Source organism: Setaria italica, chromosome II (assembly GCF_000263155.2).
Source record: "Setaria italica strain Yugu1 chromosome II, Setaria_italica_v2.0, whole genome shotgun sequence".
NCBI classification, from domain to species: domain Eukaryota; kingdom Viridiplantae; phylum Streptophyta; class Magnoliopsida; order Poales; family Poaceae; genus Setaria; species Setaria italica.
Window position 1 is genome coordinate 39,575,809 of NC_028451.1, and position 12,911 is coordinate 39,588,719.

The 12,911-nt window shown below is 46.6% G+C and overlaps 1 protein-coding gene across 2 annotated transcripts; it reads right to left on the minus strand.

The window, feature by feature from the left end:
• Positions 1-1,256: 1,256 nt before the first annotated feature.
• On the minus strand, positions 1,257-5,858 carry LOC101756974 (putative E3 ubiquitin-protein ligase RF298). 2 transcript variants are annotated; one of them, XM_012844094.2, is made up of 3 exons: positions 5,710-5,858; positions 3,400-5,544; positions 1,592-2,116 (listed from the first exon to the last, which is right to left on the minus strand). In XM_012844094.2, exons 2-3 carry the CDS (start codon positions 5,404-5,406, stop codon positions 1,592-1,594), a joined length of 2,532 nt encoding a protein of 843 aa, XP_012699548.1. In that variant the 5' UTR covers positions 5,407-5,544; positions 5,710-5,858. The 2 variants fall into 2 exon arrangements, with proteins under 2 accessions (XP_004957597.1, XP_012699548.1); XM_004957540.3 differs by lacking the exon at positions 5,710-5,858 and having other exon boundaries at positions 1,257-2,116; positions 3,400-5,406.
• Between the last annotated feature and the right edge of the window lie 7,053 nt (positions 5,859-12,911).

Genomic DNA, 12,911 nt, shown 5'->3' on the forward strand with positions numbered 1-12,911 from the left:
AATGATGTGGGTTTTATCGGAAATCCTATCCATCTTCCAGAAGATTTTTTTAAGTATCTTCCAATGCTTGAGATTCATGCAAATATTCACATTTATTGGATCGCCACCATCCAAACCTTAGCCTCCCTCCCTCCCTCCCCTACCTATGACGCTGCCACCCCGATGCCTCGCCGCGCCCCCGTTGCCCCGCCGCCCCCTGCTGCCTCGCGTGCTGCTGCGGCCGGCCAACGCGCGTCGCCCCGCGCCGGCCCCCGACCACGGCCCCCCGCACAGGCTCGCCGGCCGCACGGCCTTTCACGTGCTGCCGCCGGCCGCCGGAGCTGGAGAAGAAGGTGTGGCCGACGGCAAAATTTTTCTAAAAAATGTTGAAATTTTTTTCAAAAAATGTTGGAACAAATTTAAAAAAATGTTGGATCAACTTTTCTTGAAAAAGATGTTGGTTCAACTTTTTTTCGTTAACATTCTTTTGAAAACTGTTGAGGCTCAAAAAAGTTGAGGTTCAACATTTCTAAAATAAATATAGGTTCAACTTTTTTCGAAAAAACTATTAGTCAATATTTTTCATCCAATACTTTTCCAATTGACATGTTGAATGGGCCATCATCAGCTGGGCCTTGGTGGCTTTGGAATGGAACGGAACTGGGAAGTTAAACCTTACTAGGTTTTATATAGTTCAATCGCTTGACAATCTTCCGGTAAACATATAGGAGCCCCGGGGCTTTGCCTGGTGCTCGCAAGATCATCATTTATGTGATGGAAAAATTTATAGCCTGTTCGCTTCAGCTTATAAGCTGGCTGAAAAACCGAAACGGCTGATTTGTTGTGAGAGGAAAATACTATTTGATGGCTGATAAGCCGGCTGAATAAGCTGAAGCGAACAGGTCCTTCGTTCATCAATCGCAGTATCATTAGTTCTTGAAATTCATATGTGATGCGACTGTGAGAAAACGTTAAGTTCAAAAATTATTATATTGAGAAATAATGATTTTAATAGTGCCATATGTCACGCCATGAATAATGACGGATATTTAAATTCATGAGACGAGGTCTCATAGAGTTTGTTTTCCTATTCGTTCTGCAAGTCCCGGGAAATTGATGCCAGTATTCCATCAGATCCCCGTTGCATCATAGAACTGGACTCCTGGCGACGGACTGCGACGAATTATGAATACACCAAGTTCTACTATTGCAGTGGGGGCAACCTTGTGCAGGTTCAGGAGGTAAGCTCACTTCAGCTAGGTACGAGGAGTTCCAGATGAAGGAAACAAAGCACAGCAATGATCATCCAAGTGGAAAGTAAGGTTTGGTGCCAGGCATCATACAGATTGTAGCATTTTTTTGCCAGCAGATACAGAGCAAATAGCACTTGGTATGCAGCAAAACCAAATCATTCAGAAGCAGCCGGTATATCCATATAACAAACCCAACCATTACCCATTGTCTCCGGGGCTAGATTGATGCTTGACGATGTATTATTGTCACTGTTTCACCACTCTCACCCCTCATTATTCTCTCCAATCTTCCATCAACTCAAGTTGAGCAATCAAGGTGCGGGGAAAAAAAAGTAAACTCAAAATGGTATATGTGAAATCTAGCAACCGGCGGGGCGGGCGCACACCCTGCGCTGGATGGGGGTCCGGCACGAAGGGCACTCCTTCATCCCTTGCTTCTCATGGAGGTCACTGCATTTGGCACAGACCACCTGGTGGGCACAAGGGAGGAACACCACGGACATCTCCTCACTCAAGCACATGACACACTCCCGGTCACGCTGTATATCATCAAAATCGAGATCTTGGGGTACTGCTATATTGGACAAAATTTGTGCATTGCTGTTCTTTCTCCCTTCAGAAAGATGCAACGCATAGGTTTTATTGTCGGCTCCCCACTTGGGGGCAGCAACCTTTGAAGAGTCCATGGACACCTTCAGCTGCACAATCTGCTGCTCAAGAGCACGGATCTCACTCTTGTATCTTTGTGTATCATTCGCTGCTTTAAGATGCAGCAAATTCTCTTCTGATCTCACTGATGTCTCAATTTGATCCCTCTCTTTCCTCTCTGAAGTTACAAGGGCAATTGCTTCCATCTTTGCTGCCTCTTCTTGTTTCCACCTTGCCTGCAAGTGTTCAAAATTAGAGAAAAAGATCAAAGATGTGGTGATAATACAAGTTCCGTGGAACAGCGAAGGCCAAAAAGTAAAAGGGAGTGAGGTAGAGGGAATCAAACTGAACTGAACTATGAAGATGTAGCAAGTAGCAACCTTAAAACATTAACAAGACTTCATACAACCAGTATCCACAGGATTAATCATCATTTTTTTTGACCGAACTCTGATTTTCGAAAACATGACAAGCGCAATCAATTGAAAATGAATTCACCATGAAGCTACTGAAAAGTAGACTGCAAGCGCACACGTTCCATTTTCTTAAAGCTTCTAAAAGGAGCTGATAATATTGGCCAATAACGAACCTTGTACAGGGATAGGATAGAACACCTCGATCCAGATTTACTAGCAGTCTATGCTAAGCAACCTTCTCCACTACAAATGACTACCTTTACTTGCTTATATAAAAAATGCACAAGTTATTTTTCATGTCTTCCTAATTTATATACCAATATCTGAAAGACACAGGGTATAAGAAGGAATGTTTTCATTACATGACATACTCGATAAATGGTTGGAGAAGCTGCCAGAGGGTGCTATTGAAGCAAAAACGTCGTTTTGTCAGTTTGAACTATGGAACTTACCATATACCATCTATAAAAATGCAATCATATCTCAACTTCATCTAACGCTGTAAACATTTGGCAAATAGCTAGTATTTAAGTGCAAGAATAATGTAACGCCATATAAAGCTCCAACCTCCTTCCAGAAAATTCTGCATGCAAAAGCTTGCAGCTTACTCATGAAATACTAAGTGTGCAATGATTAGAGCAGTCATAGTTAGAACAGCCAGTTTAGCTACCATTTATTCTGTAAACTTCTCAGCACATCCAATGCCTTCAATGTGAGAACACACAAACAAGGTGTGAAATAAAACCTTAGTAACACAATTGCGACATTTACATGCTAAACAAGCCACAAAAACATCATTATCTATTACAGAGTATACTGGAGCGTTGAGTACAAAAATAAAATCACATCAAACAACAGATAGTGCGATGTTTTCTATATGTTTTACAAGTTTCTCAGCGATACCAAACATCACGTTTATAAAATATGCCATTTCTGTCTAGGAGAAAGAACTGGCAAAACTATTCATGTGCACCCTAATAGAGTCAACTATGATAGCGATGAGGAAATTTCCATGAACCACATGAATAGAAAAATGAACTTATAAGTCACAAGCTTCCATTTAAAACAATGTTACAGAGAGGTAAAAATAAAGAAGTTAGTACCTGCACTTGATCCTTTTGCTCTTTAGCATGCTGAAGTTGTTCTTGAACCCGAGATAACCTGCTTTTCTGTGCTGCAAGATCCTCTTGCAACAGGGCTCTCTCAGATTCCCAACGCTGAGACCTTTTACGACTATTCTCATCCTTTTTTAAAAGCTCCGAAATATTTGTTGCAGACTCTGCTGCATGCCGCTTTGCAGCTTCCATCTGTAACATGAGTTGTGCATTCTCAGCCTCACGTCTACGAGCAGAGGCATCTGCCCTCTCCAGCTGAGCATTTGCTCTAGAAATTGCAGACTCCATCTCTAAAAGCTTCTTCCGATTACTCTCTTCCGAATGGTGCCTCTCTTCTTGTTGGCGGTCCGCATCTTCCTTCTCTTTCCTAAGCGACTGAAGTTCCTCCTTCTCCTTTGCAAGTCGGTGTGCAACTTGCATCACTTTCTGCTGAGCCCAGTCCGTCCAGTCCCGCATATGTGCTTGCAATTCTTTCTGCCTCTGGACAAGAATCAAGACAGTTTCATCCTTTTTATCTTGTGGGATCCAGACTTTTTGTTCCTCATCATACGAAAAATTAATTTTGCCACTAGAGTCCACACCCTCGGTATTCGAATCATGATTTGAAGAGGGAGCAAGACCATCACTTGAGGAGGGCAATGACAATGAAAGATCTGTGCTAGCAGCAGGTGCTGGGTTTGAGTTACTAACCACCTTGGCATCGAATGGAGAGGAAAGGGTACCAGTAAAGGAAAGGTCAACTGATACGTCTGATCCCGTTATGCTTGCGGCAAACCCTTTGCCAACTTTTGATGAGCCCTTCAAGTTGCTAGCAGTAGAGTCTGAAAACGACCTGCATTTCCGGTCCAATACTACACCTGAAGAGCTATACTTGCCAGACCTAAGAGATCCTTTAGAACCCAATGCTCGGGAGCTCTTATCAAAGCTCGTCAACTTTTGCCGATGCAAGGAATCCCTCTTAGAGCTCCCCCTCTTGCTAGGAGATGGCTTGTCATTTTTCACAGATTGTGTCGCAGCAGCAACAAATGGTTGGTCCTCTGAATGATCACGAGTAGGAATAGGGTGTTCTTTTGGCTCAATATTTGGGATCACACACTGCATCTTGCCCGATACAGAGGGCTTGCTACTTGTTGGTACTGTTGATGAATCAGCTTTTACAGAACCATAAGAACTGGGTGGCACTGGGGTAAGTTTTCCACGGAAAGTAACACCAGTCTGCGGGTTGGTAATAGAAACCGATAAATCAGGACCTGAGCCAGGTTCATAGTTTCCCATAACTGGTTGAGCAATAACTTGAGCCCCCACCGCTGGGAGGGAAGCAGTACTGTAGTCCATGGCACAGGCATTTGCCACATTCATGTCCGACATAAGCAAGCAAAACATTACATCGCCAGTGGTGTAGAATGGCTGAGCCTCATTTACCACCGCAACCATGCTACCAAGCACAGCCTGCTCAATCTTCCTCATATCTTCAATGGAAGCGCCCTCCCTTGGCAACATGTCACCTTCAGTCTTGAGAACCTCAACTGCAGCCTCTCCAAACCCAGCAAGGCTCTCCCTCCAGTTGTACTGTGCAGCTGCCCGCACAACAGCTGCGCGAGCGGCCGCCTCAGAGTAACCCATTGTGGTGATCAGACTCACGGCATTGTCAAAAGTGGTGTCCAGGCTCTTGAGAAGGATCTCCTCCAGCTGCGTCTCATTTGGGTCACTCCAATTCACATATCGCTGGCACTCCAATAACTCCTCTGCAGTAGGGTGGATATCCTTACAGGTCTCGCACGTGCTTGGGATGAGGTCGAGGTCCGCCGCCGCTGCCATGGCAGCCTTCTCCGGCGACATAAACTCGAATCCAACGCAGTCCGCCGTCAGTGGGTACTCCAGCCCGAATGGGCCCAACTCGGCAGATGGCGGCTCGGCGCGGTACTTGCGCTTATTCCGGCTGGCGGCCTTCTCCTGCGCCACCGATGGTGGCGGCGAGGTCGCAATAGTAGACATCAAGAAGGCTGCTCTTATTTCCCCAAACCAACAGAAAATCCTTTGGAGAAAGGATACGATGCAGGCGAAAATAAACAAAAATTCTCCACAGGCGGATTGGACTGACCAGGCTCCTGCGCACCGGATCAAGGAAAAAACCTGGAAAATTCAGAAAAAGATATTGTGAGAATCGTGAAGTATCGACAAATCCAGAACCAAAGAAAAACTCCTTTGCGCCGACTCGTAGGATCAGATGTTCGCGAGGCCTTGATCCGATCTGGTATCGCCCGAGGGGATAATCGGGCCATGGATCGAGGCACGTACCGGATTGGATCGCAGGAGATCGAGGCGGACGGCGGAGGCGGCTGGTGATCGAAGGAGTGGAGAAGTGTATGGCGAGATGGGGGAGGAGGGGGAGGCGGAGGAGGGAGGAGATGAGGGGGAAGGAGATGACTGATGAGAGGGGGGAGAAGGCGTCTGCCTCGCTCTGTAGGCATCGCCGGAGTCACACCAGTTCGGACCCTGGAAGGAACTGGGCTGGGTTCGACAAAATCTGTTTCCATTACGGGCCCAAGTTCACAGCAAAATCTCTCTCTGTTAAGGTCCAACCAAGTTGCCTGCCCAAGCTCTCAGCCCGGTAAAGATACCGGGCCCAGCATTTTCGCTAACAGTACGACGAAATATGAAATATCCCTATGATTAGCCTTTACAGCCATGGTATCGTGTCATATTTCCATACAAAACCTTTTGGAGAACAAACAAAGTTGGCCCTCATCATCGTTAAAGATCACACTAACCAACAGGCAACAGCACACTCTCAAACTATCCATTCCTGGCCATGCCAGCTTATATGTTTACCATTGGCAAGCATGAGCATCACAAATTAAAGTTAAGAGGCAGCACAATCGAGAGCTACTTCATATGTATGCAAGGTTGTCAGAATCGCAAATTCTAAACTTGGATCGGAGGTCTTTAAGTAGAATCAGAATCGGATCTTAAGGTTGAAAACTGTAGAAACATAGATTCTATTGAGTACGAAGAACCGGTATCTCAATAAAGATTGTAACATCGTAATCGTGTCACACAATCGAGATTATGACAACCATCCTCAATGTTTTCCCAGAGAAGAAAAGGCATAATCAAAAGGTAAGCTTATTAAAACATTTTCAAGAAATTTTCAAAAACATATTCTATGGGAATCTTTTAAACTTGGTTTAGAAAGTTTTTTCCAAAAAATTTTTAAAAAAAAATGAATGTTTTTGCAAAACATCTTTTCTATGGAAACATTTTTTTCCAAATAGCTATCCCAAAATTTCTCTTGAAGAATCTTCTAAAGAAAAGCTCTAGAAAATTTTCTAACCGTCTAGATAATTTCATCGGTAGAAAAAAATAGAAAAGTGAGGGGAAATCTTACAGAAATCCGTTGCATCGTTTCTTGTTGGACCGTTGCCAATTCTCGCTCCTGGCTTGATGCCTCGTCAATTTCCAATCCTCGCACCTCGTCAAGTTCCCAGCTTACTATTCCTGTTGCCAATTCGTGCTCCTGGCTTGCTGACGAGTCAAGTTCCAATCCCGGCACCTCATCAAGATCCCAACTTCTTATTGTTCCTCTTTCCAATTCATGCTCCTGGCTTGCTGCCTCGTCAAGTTCCAATCCTGGCACCTCGTCAAGATCCCATCTCGCTATTCTTGATTCACAGAGATCCCAGCTTGCCTTTGCCTCGCTGAGATCCCATCCAATCACCTCGTCAAGATCCCAACTCGCCATTGCCCCTTCAGGTTCTCGGCTTGATCTCTCATCGAGATCCCATCCCATAGCCTTGTCGAGACGCCAGCTTCCCACTGCTACTCTGGACTCTCGGCTTCCTCCCTCATCGAGATCCCCACTTGCCAGTGCCGCTTCCAGCTCTCGGCTTTCTCCCTCGCCAAGATCCCACCTCGCCGCCTCGTCAAGATCCTCGTTTGCCACTGCCTCCTCGAGCTCTCCGCTCCCTCCCTCCCCGAGTTTCCATACCACAGCCTCATCGAGATCCCAGCTCGCCCTTGGCACTTTGGTCTCTTGGCATGTCGCCTCGCTAAGATTAAATCCCGGTGCCTCTGCACCAAAAAACTCTTGCCCACCCACGTTCTCTACCTTCAGCTTGGGATTTGCAGAGCTCGCCTCATCCATTCCGAGATCCCACGGCACCCAATCTGTAGTTGTTGCCCCCCCCCCCCCACACACACAGAAGCTCGAGATACGTGGGAGAGAAATCTCACAATAGAGACAAGTGAAGGGGTGAAGAAGAGAAGACAATAATATAAGTTTCTCACTGGGCCCGCCACTATAAATGTACCATCGTCACAACAAATATCATGTAGTCATGTGTAAGAACACAAATCCTAGTGTGCATCCTAGGGAAATAGGGAATTTCACAAGTCATGGGCTGATCGCCACCCATCTGCACCCCAGCCTAGATTCTAGCCCAGCTGCTTAGTGTTGTGTGATGTTGCCACCGCAGAAAGGTAGAGAGGCCCATTGATATATAGGAGGTCCCACATATCAGGTCAGATGAAGAGAAAAGTTCTTATTTGCTATTGGAATTTACATCGCTTCCTTATTAGGCATGCAGTGTATGATAGAAAATTTATGATGTCACATAAATAAAAAATGGTAAACAAGTTAGTAGCAGCAAGTGCTGGAATAAACTGTAATCAAGTTAGTAATGGCATAGTAGTGTCCGGCAAAATACAGAAAGTAAGAACAACACAAACATCATTTTTTTAGGGGAACCACAAACATCAAATGGACTGCCCTGAGGCTGCATTTGGCAACTAAGGCGCACGGGAATTAGTGGAGGGAGTTGGTGGAGGGAATTCACTTGAGAATATGATTTTTAGTCCCATTCCCTTATTTGTCTTTTGGAGGGAATTAGAAGTGGGAGTTTAAGCGAGACTAGATATCCTTTGTTTGGTGTGAGGGTTTAGAGGTGGGAAATTATATCTTAAGTCATGATAAATAGTGCAGATGCATTCATCTTTCACTTAAAACAAATTCCCACCCCTCCCTCATGGGAAGTGATTGGTAGAAGTTGCCCCTCTAAACTCCCATTCCCCATCCATTAAAACTCCCATGTCCACCAAATAAATAATAGAATTTTAATTCCTTTTCTCTAAACTCACTTTCCCTCCCACCAATTACCTCCAACCAAACGAACCGTGAGAATCGGATCGAGCCCATTTAGTTTGCTGGCCCTTAGCTTGGAAATGGAACAACTTGGGCTAGAAACTGCACTAGAATTAAGGCCCATCTAGTCGCATTCGCTTCCAAGTTTCCGCCGTGTCACTGTCATATGCGGATATGCGGTACCGAAACTTTTTTCTTATTATTTTCTTGTGGAGAAACTTTTTTTTAGCAGATGAGTACCAGTGCAACGAAGTGAGGTGGAATGCAAGCCAACACTTTGAATCGTTTATGCTTCCTAATGTGATTCTTGCGCCCTGGTGAAGAACGGAAGTTATTAGAATTTAGACCTCGCAATATGCACTGCAATTGTCTCGACAAGACACGTACGTACTCCTTCCTGATTCATAAACAAAAAAAAACAAGCTCAAAAAAATCTACAAACATGTGCTGCTTTTTCGAACTTCCCACCTCGCTCATGTTTCTATGCAGCATAGTCGTCCCGAGTAATCAAATCGATGTTCCGACTCTCATCCTAGTACACGAACAGGACTGTACACGAAATCAATCATTCTATCGGAATAATGAACCCGGCCTGATGAAGGACCCCTGGTACAAACACAGATTCCGTCCTGTGAGCAAACCGACAAACTCCATCGCCCCGCCCCGGCAGGGATAGCGAGACCAGCGCCAGCCATTAGCCTGACCGCCTGAGTCCGCGCTCAGGCAGACCGCAGCAGACGACGACCTACGCAGAGCGCATGGCCAGAGAGCTAGGCAGGTAGCGTACCCGACTAATGCCTCCCCGTGCAAGGCGCCAACGGTGCCCGACCAACGCCAGAGACAAAGCAAGCCCCATCGCCCAACCCATGTGGAGCGTGATCGATGCGTGGCACGGACCCGAGCGCTCCCGATCGAGCCTTCCTGCAGCAGCTTACCGGCGCCTCCACCGTGCGCGCTTGCGCGGCCGGCTGGCCGGCGCTTCGTTCTCGCCGCGGCGGAGGCATGCGCGGCAGGCACGAGCATGGATGGCTAGCCGGCCGGTCGGCACTATAGGCTGTACGTGCGTGACGCAGCGCGTCTACGGAAATTCCCTTTTCCCCAGAGCTAGCATGCATGCGCGCGTGACGCGAACGCGGCGGATGTGCTGGGGATCCCGGCCGGCCGGAGATTCCGATGGGACGCCAAGCCGTGGACGCCGTGGCCGGCCAATAATTTGGGGGAGAAAGGCAGCGCGCTCCGGCCCAGACGCCCAGTACTTGGTTTTGTCCCAGGGCTTTGAACAAAGCATCGGCCGCAGCCGCGCGCATGTGTTGTGTGATTGTGTGCCTTTTGCTGCCCTATGTTATGCATGCAAAGGCTGCAGATCGGCGGACGACGACGACGCAGCAGGAGAAAGCTGGCGGCGGAAAGACGCGGACGCTTCGTCCATGTACAGGCTACAGGTATCCCTGTCGTGTCGCGGGCGCCGCCGCCGCCGTTCTCGTCCGTGGGTCGCGGTAAAAAGTAAAAAAAAGCTGGAAGGAGCCAGCCAGCCGAGCGTGACTCGTGATTCGTGACATGATGCACGCAGATGGAAGAACGAAGGTCAACAGTTTCAGGGCATGCGGCAGCAGTACAGTCCTAGGTTCCTAGCTAGGACTTAGTGGAGCCCACGACCACGAATACGCCAGCTGGTCGATGCACACGCCGCACGGCAACAGCTATGGCATGTTCCGACGGCTGGGGAACCCTTTTTATCCATCCATGATCGACCATGCTTGCAGATCGAGCAGTGTCGGGTCAGCGTGTCGTGTAACTGTGTGAGAATCCAGGAACAGTACTAGAAAATCCACAGGGAAACAAAGCTGCCGCCGCTGAATCGCTGGTCATCTTTTTTTTTTTTACCGCAAACAAGGCGGAGACGGAGACGCGTCGCCGTCGGCTGAATGATCGCAGCTGCGGCCTGCGGGCGACCGGACCGGCCGCGCCTGCTCGGCAGCGGCGGCAGGGGCGCCTTGCTCGGGCTCGGCTTTCCACACGAGGCCACGGCTCGATCGGGGCGGACACACCAGCTTGGGCTCAGGGAAGAGACCACAGGGAAAGGACGGCCGGCAACGGCCAGTCGTGTCGAGACTCTGGCAAGAGGACGAAGCGGTAGGTCGTCTGGTGTCGCACGGGAACGCAGGAGCGCGCGCCAGCTGCGTGATTTGTCTACTTGTCGTCGACGGCATTGCGGGTCCTTTTACTCCTTTAGCTGACAAGAGTACACGACACGCCGGCTTTTCTTTCAGTCGATGTCACTGATTTTAACATATAGTAGGAGGTACTAGATAGAATTTGGTACATGAGACATCATTTTTCGGAGAAAAGAACATGTGGCCAGTCTACATATGTGTGCTTCATGTGAATTTGAGCCCTCAATTCTGCCCAGGCCATCATCCCTTTTTTTTAAAAGAAAGGTTTACTTTTTTGGTTCAAAAGGTCACTTTTTACTTGTCGTTTGCAAAACTTTTTGATCCATGCTTCTGTTGGTTTTCAGGGTCTAAAAGCACCCCTAGTGTGTCTAGGTCAATAAAGATTAAAAGTGAACCAACCCCTGATATCTGACTCTCTGTTCAATGAGGCAAGCGACCACGAAAAAGGGCATCCATACTCACCTTTCTCTAGGCCCTTCCTAGCTAGGGTTCCTTGGGTATTGTCTGTCAACCTACACACCTCATGCTGACCTTTTCTTAGAAAGTTTAGAAGCCTTTGAGCACAAAGTTAAAAAGGTTACGGGATTTTCAGGGAATTGCCCCCAAATATTCAAATTGTTCAACAAGCTTAGCCAACCATTAACAAGTAATCCTAATCTGAGATAGCAGGGTATATTGTAATATATATTATTACAATGTATCCAACAATACTCTCTGTCCTTTTGTTCAAAAATAAAAAGTCATATCTTTAGAAAAGTGAAACTTTTTATGAAATCATAAGTATGTTGACTGTATACAAATTTTATAAGACTGGATTCAGTTTTAAGATACTATCACACATATTGGTTCTGTATCTATAAGTATCATATAGTTTCTGAGAAATCAGTTATCACATGTCCCTTATCTTCAATGACGTGAGTTTTGTGTTTCTACTGAGAAGGGGGAGGGGGGGGGGGGGGAATCTAATCAGCAGGAGTGAAAATAGATAAACAAATCAAGGAGAAAAGATTACCACTAAGCAAGGTTATTATTCTTAGCTATACCCACAAGGAGAAAACTTACTGCATTCCTTGCTTTCTCGTATCATTCTTCTACCCAAATGGTAGCTCATCGCCACCGCATTATTCCAACCACGCAACAGCTAGGACCTTTGGTTAGTCTCTTTAATTTGTTCCATTTGTAATGAAGTGAGGTAATTCCCCATGATGAGTTGGCTCTACCCACTGAATCAATACACTGTTTGTGAGTTGTGACTATGAGAATCCAACCAAGATGACACATCGATCTGTCACTACTGATGCATGCACAACGCATCCTAGCATATGCCATGCCATCATTGCCAGCACTGTGTGATGATTAATGAACCTACCCCGCATTCCTCTTGCAGCAGCACAGAGAAAGGCCCGGCAAATTAATAAACGCCATCCCCGCGCACAGAGACTACGTTCCGAAGGCTTTTTTTTTTAAGAAGGGAATATATATTAATATCCCAGCCGCTGCATCGACCAATGCATATAGTTGTTCCTTATTACACGCTTATAACAAAAAAAAAGCCATGGAAATAAGAAAACAAAGTGCTGAACGTCCACCTATAAATAAAACTCTCAATCTTCATCATGAAAACAAATCAAAAGGCAATTCTGTTTCTGAAACTCAACCATGAGTGGCAAAGACCTCTATGGCCGCAGACTCAAACAGCCTGCAACCTGCCTTCACTACCGGGCGATCCTCCCTCCTTCTGAAGCAGCGACCAGAACCGAGTCCAGTGCGTCCCCCCGAAGAGTACCTGCAAGTATGAAGGCACTATGCCCTTGTCAAATACAACATCATTTATGGATATCCAAATTGCCCAACGCATGGCAATTGCTCCTGCTAGTATCTGAGACTGAAGTTTCCTATTTAACCCAAAGGTCTGGAGGTGTGAAGTGTGAACTAGCCATTCACTCACACACCGATTTTTCTCTACCGAACATATGCGAACATGACGCCAGCCGGCGGATCTACAGGTGATTGCCCTGATCAGCCTGCATTTAGCTTGCGCATCCACGACGGCCCTGATCAACTTGCACGTAGGTCCCATTTTCTTCCACTGACTTATTTTTAGCACCCGTCACATCGAATGTTTAGATACTAATTAGGAGCCGGTCCGGACTGCTCCCAAAACCTTTATTCTAAACGAATCGAAA

What these genes read in the sequence shown, in the direction of transcription:
- LOC101756974 (XM_004957540.3), bottom strand. Translation starts at nt 5,406, where the DNA reads ATGTCTACTATTGCGACCTCGCCGCCACCATCGGTGGCGCAGGAGAAG. An exon ending in AGCAAAAGGATCAAGTGCAG is followed by an intron (nt 2,117 to 3,399) that starts GTACTAACTTCT and finishes GAACACTTGCAG; the next exon opens with GCAAGGTGGAAACAAGAAGA.